Source organism: Canis lupus, chromosome 20 (genome assembly GCF_048164855.1).
Source record: "Canis lupus baileyi chromosome 20, mCanLup2.hap1, whole genome shotgun sequence".
Classification (NCBI taxonomy): domain Eukaryota; kingdom Metazoa; phylum Chordata; class Mammalia; order Carnivora; family Canidae; genus Canis; species Canis lupus.
In genome coordinates this window covers 4,471,085-4,486,237 of record NC_132857.1, presented here as the reverse complement: position 1 = coordinate 4,486,237, position 15,153 = coordinate 4,471,085, and the positions used below count along the sequence as shown (strand labels likewise).

Genomic DNA, 15,153 nt, shown 5'->3' with positions numbered 1-15,153 from the left:
TGAAAGAGAGAGAGTGGGGGAGGGAAAAAGGAAGAGGGAGAGAATCCCAAGCAGGCTTCGTACCCAGTGTGGAACCCAATGCAGGGCTCGATCTTACAATCCTGAGATCATGACCTGAGCTGAAATCAAGAGCGGGAGGCTTAACCAACTGAGCCACCCAGCTGCCCAAATGTAATGGATATTTGTGAATGTTTGTGTCCCTACCCAATTCATATGCTGAGGACTTAATCCCCAGTAGCATGGTATTTGGAAGTGGGACCTTTGGAAGTTATTAATTAGGTTTAGATGAGCTCACGAGGATAAAGCAGGAGCAGTGGACCAGGGAGCACTGGACTTCGGTTTGCAGCATGGTGGAAATGTCACAGATATGCCAATGGAAATAAGGAGGAGAGATAGATACCCTATAGATACATATTTCTGCTGGGATTTCTTGCTTGGCTATCAAGGGGTTCCAAGTACTCTTCCCCAAAATTTTCCTTTTTGCTTCAAGTAGTTGGAATTGGATTTGTGGGTCCTATATAATGTACTCTGGGGATGTCAGAACACAGGGCAGCTAGCAGCCACCTGGCCTTAGTTCTTATAATAGGGGGGTGGGCTGTGCTAAGAGGGGTTTTATAGAACCAGAAGAAACAAGAAGAGACTTTTAGAAATGGCTAGCCCCTGCTCTGTAGCAGGCGGGCTGCATACAGAGGTCAGAGGCCGGGATAGTGGCAGGAGATAGCGCATGGAATGCAAGTGAGCTGCCTTGGGGAGCTGGAGAGCTGGAAGCGTGTTACCCCTCCAAGTTGCCTGGCTCGACCTGCTCTGTCCTGTCAGGCAGAAGGATCATCCAGTGATGGGAGGAGTCAAATACAGTTTTTTCCACTGAAGACTTCTTGAGATTCAACCTAAATCAATCACCTGACATTTGCAGGTGGTTCTGTAATATAGTTATTGATAATTTATTAAGTATCATTAAGGTGAAATAAAGGAGGCACCCATGAAAGGAACAGCTTAGGGACGCTGATGAGCGTAGCAAACTGACCAAGGGTTGCTCCAGAGGAGGAGACAGGAGGAGTGGAATGCAATGGAAATGAGAGCACAGTAGGATGGAATGATGAAGGGGAGATCATTGGAGGTAGTGTCTGTGGTATCCAAGGAGATACTACAAAGGCTAGAAGCAGGTGAGAGGAGCAGAAAGATACTCTATATTTTTTCTTAGGTGGGAAAAGGGATAGAGAGACATATGTGGGTATTTAATCATTCATCTTTATTCACCAGTATCCATGAGCACCTACTCTAGCCAGACGCCCCTTAGGTACTGATGATCCACGGTTACCAGGATCGCCTGCACTGCGGCGTGCAGGTCTTTCTCCCAAGCCCCAGTGCCATCTTTAGAGAAGCACTGAACGTGGGCTGAGGGCTGTGATGGGGAGATACCATGGCACATTAGAGGCTCCATCATGAGGAGATAAGGCAAGAGGACACAGGAGAACGGCCTTCACACAGGCCCACTGTGGCAGGGAAGGCTAGCTAAGCCCTGAAACCCATCCTTCCCTCAAAGCAAAGAAGCAGCTGCCTAGCCAAAAACTATAGCTTCTTTTGCATTCAGGTGTGGCCATTGGGAAGACTTGCCACAGGGATATGAAGACCAGTGAATGGAGGCTACTTCCAGGACAGGACTTTTTAAAAAGTCATAGACTCATCTTTAGTTGTAGCATCCAACATGTTTGTATTTATTTATTTTTATTTTTTAAGATTTTTTATTTATTCACTCATGAGAGACACAGAGAGAGAGAGAGATAGAGGCACAGACACAGGCAGAGGGAGAAGCAGGCTCCATGCAGGGAGCCCAATGCAGGACTTGAACCCGGGACTCCAGGATCAGGCCCTGGGCTGAAGGCAGGCGTTAAACCGCTGAGCCACCCGGGGATCCCCGACATGCTCGTATTTAATAACACCCAGCTATATGACAGCAAGTTCATCCCGTTTCTAGTTACATGATGATGTAATGAAATTCAAACAATTTTTCATATCTCTATTATATTAATTTTTACCATGAAATATAGCATATATGTGTATTTTTAAATTACTAACTACTTTCAAAAATATTATATAAATACTTATCCCTCAACTAAGAAAGATGCATGGGATTCCAACAACAAAAAGCAAACAACAATCTCCGCTGCATAAACTCACATACAAAAACGACAAATCACACTAAGCAACGATCCACTGTGAGAAAAGAGAGTCAGCAGAAGCATCTAAATAGGGACATGAGATCATGCAACAATCTGAAGGAGGCAAGAAATTAGCTACATTTAAAATTGTGAAAGAGATAAGATATGGAATAGAAACCATTAAGAAAAGGACTGGGGTCAGGGGCGGGGGGACAAAGAATTAATAGGAAAGAAGGAAATGGAGAAAAGAGGAAGGGACATTTTTAAGCTAGTTAATTCAAAATCTAAGGGGCGCTTGGATGGCTCAGTCTGTTGAGCGTCTGGCTCTTGGTTGCCGCTCAGATCATGATCTCAGAGTCAAGTGATCGAGCTCCAGGTCAGGCTCTGTGCCCAGTCTGCTTGAGATGCTCTCTCCCTCCTTCCTGCTCCCCCCGCCCCTCCCCACCTCGCTCCCTCTGCCCCTCCCCCCACTCATACATGCGCGTTCTCTCGCTCAAATAACAAATCTTTTTTTAAAAAAAGGTACCATCTTAAGTTCAGATAGAAAAATGAACAAGACATAAGAAGACAGGAACGTTGAAAAGAAAGAGGGTGAGCAGAGGAGGACGATGGAAGGAGAAAACTCAGCACCAAGTTAAATTAACAGCTAAGTGGAGAAATATACTGTACTTATTGCCAAAAAAGTAAAAGATAACAGTTCACCAAGAAAGATGACTGGTTTCTGGCCTTGACACCTAAGAAAAATTTATTTTGGAAACAGTTTTAAATAAGATGAATTAAGTAGCATCGTGAACTCTGTCCTCAACAGTAGATGTACTGAAAATGCAGAGGGTTTGCATATGCTTTTGGTTGCTCGGTCCTTGATGAAAGCTGAGGACATGACTTAAATCATAAAAGAAATTCTCCAGAAAGTAAGGATGACACAACTTGCTTTTAGGATGACAAACCTTACTAGAAGGAAAAAAAAAAAAAAAAAACCTAAACGCAGTGACACTATGTAATAATATACATATTATGAAAATGCCATAACATTTGGAAACAACAGAGAAAATCTCACTCTAATTCTGGGTTTCTCAACCTTGGCACTGTTGACATTTTGTACTGGATGATTATTTGTTGTTGAGAGCTGCCTCAGTGTTGTAGGATGATTAGCAGCACGTCTGGCCTCTGCCCAGTAGAGGCCCACCCCATACACCTCTTCTAGCCAGTGAACAACCAAAAATGTCGCTAGGTCTTGTCCAAAGTCCCCAAGAAGCAAACATTAACCCTAGGTGGGAACCACTCTTCTAATCATATCAAGTAAAGACAACTTCATCTGAGTAGTCCATATCTCATGGTAGTTCTATCTACATGATACACATACTGTACCCTATGTTTTCCATTCAGAGAATGTTGTGGATGGCTAGTGCAGACCTGCTATCCGAGAAGGATACCCAAGACTTTTGTAAACTCCCAAATCAGTAAATACCACTTTAGTATATAACAGCTCCCATAATTATGTTGAGAATAGAGATGGGGGGTGAGTGAAACTGCTCCAAGGTTCAGACCACGAGCCGTTAGCAAGGTTCATTCAGCAACTCAAGTATCTGGGTGTCCCCTCTTCAACCTCGCAGCTCACTTTAATCAAATTTGTCTCAGCTACACTACAAATCAGTATAAGTCAAGGGTTCCAGGGTCTCTCTGGAGTACTTCAAACAGTGGATCTAAACTCTTCAAACGCCAAGGGACTGCTGTGGATCCCAGGGCCTGTGCTGCAGACACGTTAACAATCCTGGGAGGAAGGATAGAGGTCCATGAGCTCTTGCGGGGTAAAGCCTCAGAGGGCATTCATTTATGTAAGATAAGGCCATAAGGCCTGTACATTTTTTAAAGTGGTTTGTTTTATAGATAAAATTTTTTCAAAATATAAGAAACGGGCAGAAGAGTGAGATTTGGAAGTTAGGGTGCAAGCAGGACCCCGGTACTCGATGTTTCGCATCACCTCTGAGGCCCCTAAGACTTTGTACAGGTGTAACCCAGCCCAGGAGCTGCAGACCTAGCCTGGGAAGTTCACCGTCTGCACAGAAGAAGGCACTGCAAATTGTTTCTGGTCATAGATGCGCTGAGGGGCCGCTTCGATTCTGGACCTCAGAAACAATCTGAACCTAATCTCAGACAAGGCCATGCATGAAAATACTCTCCGGTGTAGACAGAGCATGCTAGGACAGAGAAGCAGATGGGATTGGAATAAGAAGATCTTTGTTCCAATGAGGACTTTGCTCCTGACAGCCTTGCCTTCCTAAATAGTGGTTTAACTCCTGCCAAGTCCAGGTTCACTGCAGACCCAAGGCCGCTGCGTTTTGAGAAAGAAATGACAATAAAGATTGTGAAAAAGTATTCTGAAGGCTTTAGAGTGCCAGGCTCGTGCGGCAGTTTCATCGACTCCCAACACCCCTGTGCCACCAAGTCACGGAGAGGAGGGCATCATTCCACAGGGATGATGGGGCAGCTTGTGGCGCCGCTTCCCTCTCAAGCTGTAGAAGGCCAGAAGCAAGGGTAACTTGCAGACCTGGGGATTAAACCGGAATGTGTTTGTCTTTGTGCTTACACCCAGAGGGTAAAGTGAGATGGTGAAATGACAGGAAAGCTGTTCACAAAGTTTTCAAATCATTGAAGCCTTTAGTCCCCTCTTGGCCTCACGTCCCATGGCCCAAAACTTGATGATGCGGAGCAGAGAGGAAAACACAGCATTTTGTGCCTCTGTCACACAAAGGGACTCCTCCGAGAGTCACCTAATGTCTCTAGACCTCGGCTCTCTCACTTGTCAAACTGGAAATTTGAGGAGTCAATTCAATGGTTTGTATGCCATCGATACAAAGCCTTTTGCAAATAACAGGTATTGGCAATTTTTTTGTTTGCTATCTGCTCCACTGGGACTTAGTATAAAGATAAGTGAGGAAGGTCAGAGATACAAGTGAATAAAGAGGAACTTGAGAGTTGCCTCTAGATTTTCAAAATTTGTTGAACTGAAGTTTAGCTAGAAGTTGAGATCTATTTCGCTGCCAGAAAAAATAAATGTTTGCACATCAACATAGGTGAATCTCAGTATGTTTTGTGCAAAAAAGAAAGTCTCAAAAAAGTACACAGAATACAATTCCATCTATATAAAATTCAGGGATACATGCACACCAATAACTGCCTAGTGATATGTACTTCTGTAGTAAAATTAGAAATAAAAGTGTAGGAGTGGTAATATGTTGGGGAGGGTATAAAGGGTATCTTAAAAGGTACAGAGATATATTCCTTAAGTGGGATGGTGGGTGCAAGCATGAGCATTTTATTATTTTCTTTTAAACTTAGTTTATTGGGGTGCCTGAGCAGCTCAGTCAGTTGAGTGTCTGCCTTCAACTCAGGTCATGATCCCAGGGTCTTGGGATTGAGCCCCGCATCAGGCTCCCTGCTCAGCAGGGAGTCTGCTTCTCCCTCACTCTCTGCCCCTCATCCACCCCCAACCCAATTACATTCTCTCTTTCAAATAAATATTTTTAAAAATATTTAAACTTATTTTATTTTTTTAAGATTTATTTATTTGAGAGAGAGAGAGTGCACGCACAAGTGAGCAGGGGTGAGGAGGGGTAGAGGGAGAGGGAGAGAGACTCTCCAGCAGACTCCCTGCTAAGTCCAGAGCCCAATCCTGGGATTGATCCCAGGACCGGAAGATCATGACCTGAGCCAAAATCAAGATTTTGAAGGCTTAACTAACTGAGCCACCCAGGCGCCGCTAAACTTAATTTAAATAGCAATAGTTTAATAAGAATATAGTTATTTAAACAATATAGATCAGCATATATGTATATACACACATACAGTATCTATAGTATATATATATTATATATATATACACACATTCGGTATATACTATATACATAATAAAACAATTTTAAAAGATTCGCCATGCTTCTAGAATCATACTATAATAAAATCTTATTGATATAACTTTTTTTTTCCCTCCTAACTTGTTTATGGCTCATCTGGGGCCATCAATAAGCCTCATCTTGTACCAGTGTCCCTCTCCTCCCCTACGCTCTGCCCATTACGGAGGTCTCAGGTTCTCACCTGTGCCCAGCACCTGCTGCCTATCTGTGGGGCTTGGCACCTGCTGTTCCTCTGCCCAAGGGGCTCCCTCTCCAGTCTCTCATCCTTTGGGCTCAGCTAAACCATCATTTCTTTTAGGAAGTCTTTCTGACTGAGTTAGGTTCTCCTGTGACAAGCTTCCAGAGTATCCTGCATGTCTTCTTCCTAATATTCATCACACTTGTAAATACTTAATTTATGTCTTTTCAACAGACTGTAAACCCTAGGAAAGCAATGCCACATCTGTTTGGCTTACTGCTGAATCACTAGCGTCTAGTTAGTGAGCATCTAGTGAGCATGCAGTAATATGTGTTGAATGAATGAATAATGAATGGATGGATGGATGGACGGATGGGTAGATAAATGCCAAAGCCAAAGGATCCCCCCTGGCAGGTATGAATATGAGATTATAAAATAAATTTTATTGGCTACACTTTGGGCATTGCTTCATCTGCTCTTTTCCAGGAGCTCAATGAACGATTAGCACCAGCTTTAAACAGCTGAAAGAGTTGTCACCAAGATTTACCTTCGTCGTATTTAATCTGGTCTAGCAGTTGCTTCTCGCCGGTTGTAGTAAGTTGGGATTGGCATGGTGATGTCACTTTAAATGCCTCTATGAAGTCTTCTTTCACTGCTCTGTTAAAAAAAAAAAAAAAAAGAAAAGAAAAAAAAAAGGCAGGTTCCTCTCAGAGAGGGGCACGGGATAATGTATTATCTGAGTTATCACTGTTCAATCAAAAAGTACATGAAGGAGCCACATAATTCATTTGGACAGCAATCACCACGGAGTTATGCAGGTCTCTCGTGTAGGTGATGAAACAGCCAAATTCCCTGACAGTGGTGAATTACTCCTTGTGTCACTAATAGCAATGCCAAAAGAAGTGTCAAGGCTACAGACATGGAGCATGGGGGGCTCTTCAAACTGCACGAGTAAAAATGTGATATGTTTTATTGCTTTCTTTTAATCTTGATCATTGAGGTTTTAAAATGAAATTACAGGGATGCTAAGCCTAGCCAATGGGTAGGGTGATTCATTTCTACTTGGCAATGGCACTAGTATGGTGGCTTCCGTCCAGGCCAAGCCTGGGCTGAAACCCCGGTGCCTCGCCATTCCACCACCATCCCCACGGCTCAGCTGGCACCTAAGATCCTAACAAAGGATGCATGACATATGGGAATTTTTTTTCTTTTTTCATCCACAGTCAAACCACTCGCCAAATATATATCTCTTTCTCTCGCAGTTAAAATACTGACCTGATGTAATAAAATCACTGATTTTTAAGAGCCTTGTAGTACGAGAAAGAGACGCTAACATGAATTTGAAATCTGGTGATTAGGAAGTGTTTTGAATGGCCTTGAGAACTGCAGGTAAAACATAAAATTATACTAATATTCTTGTTTAGTTAAACTTTTTAATGTTTTAAAAAGCCCTTCATAATATTATGGATAAGTAAATTCTTGGGCCTGATTTCAATTTGGGTCAAATTCCAACTCATAATGTTACACACATAAACCTTCTCCTTAACAGCCCATAACATTAAACTGAAAACAGAATTCTTAAAGCACGCTCTTATGCTGTCTATCCATGAAATAAGCATTATGGACGTTCAACAGATGTCTTTAATAGACATTGTTATTAAAAAGAATATTAAGTAAAATAAATTTAGACTGCTAGTCTAGCACAATTACTAAAGGAATACTGCTCCCTGTTCAGATAATCTCATCTATACTTAATTGGGAAGGAAAAAAAAATTCAGTGGACATTATTACCTTCTGGTAGTAGCCATGTACTCATTTACCCCTCGAGCTCATTATCCCAGATTAGGATTTGTTAGTGCCTCCTCGTATGCTCTAGCATAAGCCTCAATTCTCAGGAAATTAAAAGTTGGTCAGGAGAAAAAAAAAAAAAGAACTCCAGTTAACAAGCATCAGTCTAAGAGCAAATTCCTTATAAAAATCTTGGGGGGAAAATTTCAGCTCTTTTTCAGTTATGAGTGCCAAAAAAAAAAAAAAAAAAAAAAAAACGTTTTGTGGTTTCAGGCACTTTTAAGTTTTATAATTTGAAAATAAGTTAGGCTTTCAGCAGAAAAAAGAAAGTTCCAAGTCCATAATATGGATTAATGCCTCTGGTTTGTTTTGAAGATGACACAAAGCTAGTGAGAACAACCAACCTATTTGCTGGGAAATATGCTGTAGTGTGCATGAGCATTTCAAAATAACACTATCAATCTGCGCCAGAACTGAATTTTGGTTTCTGCCTTCAGGCCTGTAATATGAAAAATGTTATCCACCCTAGTTAATTAGGTAGTGATGGGAATTTGCGTGCCATCTCCCATTCTAGGTGTTAAAGGAAAGGGAAGGGCCACTTACCTGACCAAGGGTCTGTCCCCAGGGCTCGGCTGACGAGGAGGCGAAGCGGAGGGTCGGGCCACCAAGGCGGTCTAGACACCGTCGTTCTTTGTTGGCAGAGGAAGCACGAGAAGGGGGCCCTGGCCAGGATCGCCGGCTGTGGGGCCTGAGGCTCCGGGCCTCCCCCGGCCTCCCCTAGCCTCCCCGCCCTGGGCCGCGGCTCCGTGGACCTCGGTCGATGGACCCTCGGCCCTGGAGTTCATTGGCTCAGGGACTCGGGAAAGCCAACGGGCCTCCCTCACCGACCTGTAGGAGGAGGGGAAAGAAATAGACGCTCAGGATAGTTGTCGGGGCTGCGAGGAAGGGGCATTGGGGAGTAGGAAGGACCAATAAATGTCGCCGGCCTTCCTCCTCTTCCCCCTCTCCTTCTTCCTCCTCTTCCCCCTCTTCTCCTTTATCCTCTTCCCCTTCTCTTCTTCTCCTTCTTCCTCTTCCCCTTCTTCTCCTTCCTCCTCTTCCCCTTCTCCTCCTTCCTCCTTCCTCTTCCCCCTCTTCTCCTTTATCCTCTTCCCCTTCTCTTCTTCTCCTTCTTCCTCTTCCCCTTCTCCTTCTCCTTCCTCCTCTTCCCCTTCTCCTCCTTCATACTCTTTCCTCTCTTCTCCTTTATCTTCTTCCCCTTCTCTTCTTCTCCTTCTTCCTCTTCCCCTTCTCCTTCTTCCTCTTCCTCCTTCGTCCTCTTCTTCTCCTTCATCCTCTTCCCCTTCTCTTCCTTCCTCCTCTTCCCTCTCTTCTCCTTACTCCTCTTCCCCTTCTTCTCCTTCATCCTCTTCCCCTTCTCTTCCTTCCTCCTCTTCCCTCTCTTCTCCTTACTCCTCTTCCCTCTCTCCTCCTTCCTCCTCTTCCCTCTCTCCTCCTTCCTCCTCTTCCTCCTCTTCCCCTTCTTCTCCTTCATCGTCTTCTTCTTCTTCTTCTTCTTCTTCTTCTTCTTCTTCTTCTTCTTCTTCCTCTCCCCCTTCTTCCCCTTCTTCTCCTTCCTCTTCTTCTCCTTCTCCTTCTCCCTCTTCCCCTTCTTCTCCCTCTCCCTCTTCCCCTTCTTCTCCTTCTTCTCCTTCTTCTCCTTCTTCTCCTTCTTCTCCTTCTTCTCCTTCTTCTTCTTCTTCTTCTCCCTCTCCCTCTTCCCCTTCTTCTCCTTCTTCTCCTTCTTTTTCTTCTTCTTCTTCTTCTTCCTCTTCCCCTTCTTCTCCTTCCTCCTCTTTTCCTTCTTCCCCTTCTTCCCCTTCTTCTCCTTGTTCCTCTTCCCCTTCTTCCTCTTCTCCTTCTCCTCCTTCCTCCTCCTCTCCTTCTCTTCCTCTTCTTCCTCCTCCTCCTTCGCAAATTCCAAACCTTGCTTCCCAACTACCTGTAGGTCACACTTCAGAGGAAGCATCTAAAAACATAGATGTGACTACATTGTACGTGTAGGAAGCTAGCAAGTGGCAACAATGAGCTTTTACTTGCATACATTTTATGGAAGCTGACCACAGAATTCGCTAGAGCAGCAGCAGTGAAAAGGGGGCCACGGAGGAACTCAGACAACCTGGTTTCTAACCTCAGCGACCCCCCACCCCATTTACAGCTTGAGCAAGCTGCCTGAGCCTCTCTGAGCCTCACTTGTTTTTGTTTTTTATTTAATCTGAAAAGTTGATGGGTAAATCTTACCTACCTCACACAGTTCCTGGGAGGACTCAGCTGGAAGATAGATGTGGAAACATCTTGAAAACTATAAAACACTCAGGTGAAATAAATTAGAGTATTTTTTATCATTTTCATCATGCTCAAAGTCACTTATGATGACAGATTTCCATATCTATAATTTTTCCCTGAAAGTTTACTCATATTTGGAACAATTGTTATTTATTACTCACTTATTAACAGACATAAAATTAGTTCCGATGGCAGCCTTTTGCTAACAATAAGACAAAAATGGAATCATGGGTTAGTAGTGCTGGAGAGCTTGTCTTCTTTTTCTTTGAAAAGTTGAGACTTCACAATTTGTTAGAGCAAAGTTGTTGCTTAATAACTGTTCTACTAAAGTTCAGCGAATTGTACTTGATGTTCTGGCTTTTATTGCTTACACAGAATATGTGCTTTCCACCCGGCCTTATTAAACACACACACACAACCTGGTATGACCAAAATGGTCCTACTAATATGGGAAGAATAACTACAGAGAAATTCAATTTGCCTGAAACTTCAGGGTTTCAAGAGCTAATTCCAAGTGACAGAGTTATTGAGACATTTGACCAAGAGAAGAACCTTATCTTAGGAAAGACAAACATTTTGTGTAAACACACTGGTTCCTTCCCCTGGCAAGGTTGTTTATGCTTAGTCATTGGGAAATTTTCAGCTGCACTTTGATCAACACGGCTCAGTAATTATCAAGACATTGACTACCTAGAGCCACAGTAGAAAAGAAAAAGCTTGACCTACTTGTACAGCGGACACTGGAAGGAATAACTCAAGTTGATGAAATGCCACCCCTTTATTTTGTGATCACACCTAGTATAGCCTCCCTGATCTCAGGTCTGCTCTGCCCGAGAAATAAGGAACTTTGAAGGTAGAGTAGAATTATGATTCAACTCTCTGCTTTATTCAATGCCATCCAAACTTCCAAAATTCCACGGCTTAATACACTTTCTGTCCACTAACCTTCAAGGAAGCAAACAATGCATGATGAAGTGTGATCACCACCCAGGTAGGAAGTCATTGTCTCTCAGCTCCACATCCACCCTCAAATTTTTGGCTTTCTGATGCTGGAGCTGGGACTCCATAACCTACACTTTTCCTTTTCAAGCAGCTCCATGTTAGGCTCTGAAAATCAAGAGCACCACAGGGAGCCTTCAAGGCTGGAGTAGAAGGGACTAACTCCTTTGCCTTTGCTCTTTATTGGCTTGATTGGCTGCTGTCAATGCCAAGAGCACCACCCCTGCAGGCCCACTTCTTCACTCAGCAGAAGCAGTTCTTTCCCACAGCAGTGAGGGAATCCACTACTGAGTTTGCCCCAACACTTGCACAGCCAGCCTATGGTTTCTGTCTCCCAACTAGACCCTCACTGACACACCGGCTGACAACCTGAACTCATATGTTAAACTCCCATGATAGTCTCTTGTAGGCAACATCTACTGTATTTATGTGCCCAGAAAACAATCTTTTTATTGTGGCAGAGCTCCCCAAACTTCCTCTCTGTCGAGGAGGTAGTGCAGGCAGGACTGGCTCTACCCTTTGTTCCAGGGGTAGGCTGCTGGTGACTCAAGTCTAACAAAAGAAATGATTGTCTGGCCCACCCACAGAGCCTGGTTTGGTGGGTGAACATGTCCTCCAGATGTATTTGAAATCAGTGTCACCTTTTTAAACTTGCAAGTTTAAAAACTTGCAGACCCATAAATTATCATTCTTTAAAAAAAGCCTAGCCTAAGTTGTGTGTTTTTCACCGAAAAGCTGTCAAACAAAAGGAATGAATCTTTACCATTGGTTCTTTAGCAGAAATTTGGTGGATGTGTGGGTTGGGTGCAGACAACACTCTGTGGCCTCCAGAGTATGGAACTGGTAGTGGAGGCAGGTGCACACCTCTCATGGTCCTCCCCCAGCCTACAGCCTGGGACTTTCATTGCCAATTTTCTCGTAGGACTAATTGCATACGACCATTTGCCGATCAAAAGAGCCTTGGAGTAGTGGCTGAGGATTTGACATCCATAATATGAGACCAATAGAACTTTCTAGATGCCACATTCTAATTGATAATTTGGCTTACTTACCTTACATGATGATGGAGACAAGACTAAAATACTTCCTCATATTATCTTCTAAATATGGCATATCTGATACTAGCATCTAAGAGAGAAGTAGGAAAAGAGTAGACATTCATTAAATACCACCATAGATAGATACTGGGCTAAGCAATTTCATTTTACAACCAACCCAGGAAATATGTGTTATCACGCACTTTTTAAAGATGAGAAAAGTGAGGTTTGGGAGGGATAAGCAACTTGTTCAGGTCATAGACTAATAGATTCAAATCTAGTTCGCTCTGACATTGGCGTCCATTCTCTCTCTCCACATCAGGAAGGGGAGTCAACAGATAGTTCAAAGAGAAATGATTGCTGAAAATGTCTTGTGTCCTACTTTTCTTGTTTCTCCACACCTAAAGCCTCAGAGCAGAAGTGTGGCTAGAAACTTGTTCTAAAGCATCACTAAATCAGACAGGAATTTATCCTGTGTATTTGGGGAAGCAAATCCAAAAGCAATCGTATTTGGAATGTTAGAAAAGTCTCAGCTTGCTTCTAGTCTAGCCACAAATAAATAGAAGTTTATCTGGGCAAAATGATTTACTATCATTCATTAGTGTATTTTATACTTCACTGAACTTAGATAGGCAAATTATATATACATTTTACATATAAGCAAAACATGTCAGATGTCAGGACTCAAAATATGTATTTAATTAAAAAAATACATCTCTTAAAACCAAAGCCCTAAATACATATTAAACGATACCCTAATCTGAAGGTAAATGAGACACACCACCTAACAGACATGAAATGACCCACATACACGGGAATACCTCCATTAATGAGGCAAATGCATCCCCCCAGCACATTTTAGGGTCGGAAATTTCATTATCTGATGAAGAAGTAACACAGAAGTCATAAGGACCCATCCAAAGAGGACACAGAAGAAGTGGGTATGGTATGAAATTACTAAATATTAACCAAAATGATATTGAGTAGGCTGCCAGAAAACAAGATTATGGAAGTTCTAAGCCAGAGAGAGAGGAGTACGAGGGGGTGGGACTCCAAGGACTCATCTGTGTGGAGGTATAGAGGTGGGGGACAAGATTTGCAGGAGAAGCCTGCCCAGTGGCATGGACTCAGCCTAACTGGGCCACCCCAGCAGCCTCAGGATCAGCCTCGAGGAGCTGGAGCAGAGCCCCCTTGGGCAGGTTCCTGCAAGGACACAGAATATCTGGAGAAAAGAGATGGTACCTCCAACCCCCTCAAGAGCCCCCAGACCCACCGAGGGCAAGCTCAGGGTTGGAGTCACACGTCCATGATTTCACTTGTTCCACATTATTGCCCCATCTATCTGCAAGGCCTTCTATAAAAGGGAGGGTCCTTCATTATCCCATTAGAATTCAAAGACCAAGCACATGGGGATGCCTGGGTGACTCAGTGGTTGAGCGTCTGCCTTCAGCCCAGGGCGTGACCCCTGGGGTCCCGGGATCGAGTCCTCCGTCGGGCTCCCCGTGTGGAGCCTGCTTCTCCCTCTGCCTGTGTCTCTGCCTCTCTCTCTATGTGGCTCTCAGGAATAAATAAATAAAATCTTAAAACAAAGACCAAGCACATTTACCTGGTTGAGGCTCCGCCTCGACTCTGAGTGCCCCTTATCAATGAATAGGACCATCAGGATCTGAAAATGCCGGCCCCACACTTGGTCTGCCCTCGCAAAGACAAGGAGGTGGGGAGCTGGGTTGACCCAAGGCAGCTGCAGGGGCAGAGGAGGCAGCCAGGGGTGATGAGACTCCAAAATGAGAGGCTGGGGAACCCCTACATCTTTGCTGATTTCTTATTTATGCCATAAACCGTGCAGGACAAACACACTCTATTCACTGAGGTATTTTTGTCCCATGCAGCTGCGGGGCTTAGCAGGAGCTTTGCTGTCGAGCCATATGACTCATGCCAACACTGCTGCCTATGATTTATGAAGACTTAAAGAAAAAGAGAACAGCCAGCTTCATTATGAAGGAGCGTCGTTTCCAGGGAATTCATTCGTTGAGGATCGGGGTGCCATGTGGCCCCCTCTCGCCTGCTCTCTGACCCAAGCGGTGGTGGGCCCCGCTCCCCCTGCCCCACTCCCCGATGACACAGGCCGGACCCCTCTGGTCTAAGAGGACTGATGGCTGCAGCCAGAGGTTCCAGGGCCTTCGGCTGTCCGGGAGGTCTACTGACTGACCAAGGTCCTGCTTGGGGCCAGGCCTGCTTCCCCCAAAGACACAGTCTGCAGCCCCAGGAGTGGGGAAAAAGGCCGAAAAGGGACCAGGTTTTGCTGGTTTGCAGGCTGGTCCCTCCCGTCGGACCCTCTCACCTCCCTGATTAGGAGACTGGCCCGCATGATTTTGGGAAATGCTCCACCGGGAGCATTCAACAAGGCATTTTCCCAGCCGCACCCCAACTTCCTACCCCAGAGTGCCAGAAAGGGAAGGGCTAGGGTCTCTTACCCCAAATGGTTTCTGACTCCGACCTTGGAAACTTTCCACACTGGATTTCTTTTTTAAAGATTTTTTATTTACCTATTCATGAGACACAGAGAGAGAGAGAGAGACGGAGACACAGGCCGAGGGAGAAGCAGGCTCCCTGCAGGGAGCCCCACGTGGGACTCGATCCCAGGACCCTGGGGTCACGCCCTGAGCTGCAGGGAGACGCTCAACCACTGAGCCACCCGGGTGCCCCATTCAAGCTGGATTTGACCAGTCTTGTCTTTTCCTACTTCTTTCCCT

The 15,153-nt window shown here is 44.4% G+C and overlaps 2 protein-coding genes and 1 long non-coding RNA gene across 7 annotated transcripts in view; 1 reads left to right on the top strand and 2 right to left on the bottom strand.

Moving 5' to 3' along the window:
- Window positions 1-12,346, bottom strand: part of MAML3 (mastermind like transcriptional coactivator 3) — a 472,489-nt gene extending 460,143 nt beyond the window's left edge. Inside the window, exons 1-3 of the mRNA XM_072788292.1 lie at window positions 10,324-12,346; window positions 8,643-8,927; window positions 6,799-6,908 (exon numbers count right to left, since the gene is read on the bottom strand). The gene's annotated coding sequence lies outside the window, so the exon portion shown is untranslated. The remainder of the gene's footprint in view (window positions 1-6,798; window positions 6,909-8,642; window positions 8,928-10,323) is intronic.
- LOC140611637 (uncharacterized) lies at window positions 1,044-3,171 on the top strand. The gene is made up of 2 exons (XR_012012732.1): window positions 1,044-1,163; window positions 2,682-3,171. It is a non-coding gene; the product is annotated as an uncharacterized lncRNA (long non-coding RNA).
- LOC140611630 (uncharacterized) overlaps window positions 8,936-15,153 on the bottom strand; it is a 131,635-nt gene continuing 125,417 nt past the window's right edge. For 2 of the 5 annotated variants that reach the window (XM_072788308.1, XM_072788305.1), the window contains 2 exons: window positions 12,416-12,491; window positions 8,936-10,349 (listed from right to left, as the gene is read on the bottom strand). In XM_072788308.1, coding sequence (XP_072644409.1) covers window positions 9,181-10,047 — 867 coding nt within the window. In that variant the 5' untranslated portion in view covers window positions 10,048-10,349; window positions 12,416-12,491 and the 3' untranslated portion in view covers window positions 8,936-9,180. Of the gene's footprint in view, window positions 10,391-12,415; window positions 12,492-14,874; window positions 14,947-15,153 lie in introns of all 5 variants that reach the window. The other 3 variants (XM_072788309.1, XM_072788306.1, XM_072788307.1) reach the window with 3 other exon arrangements.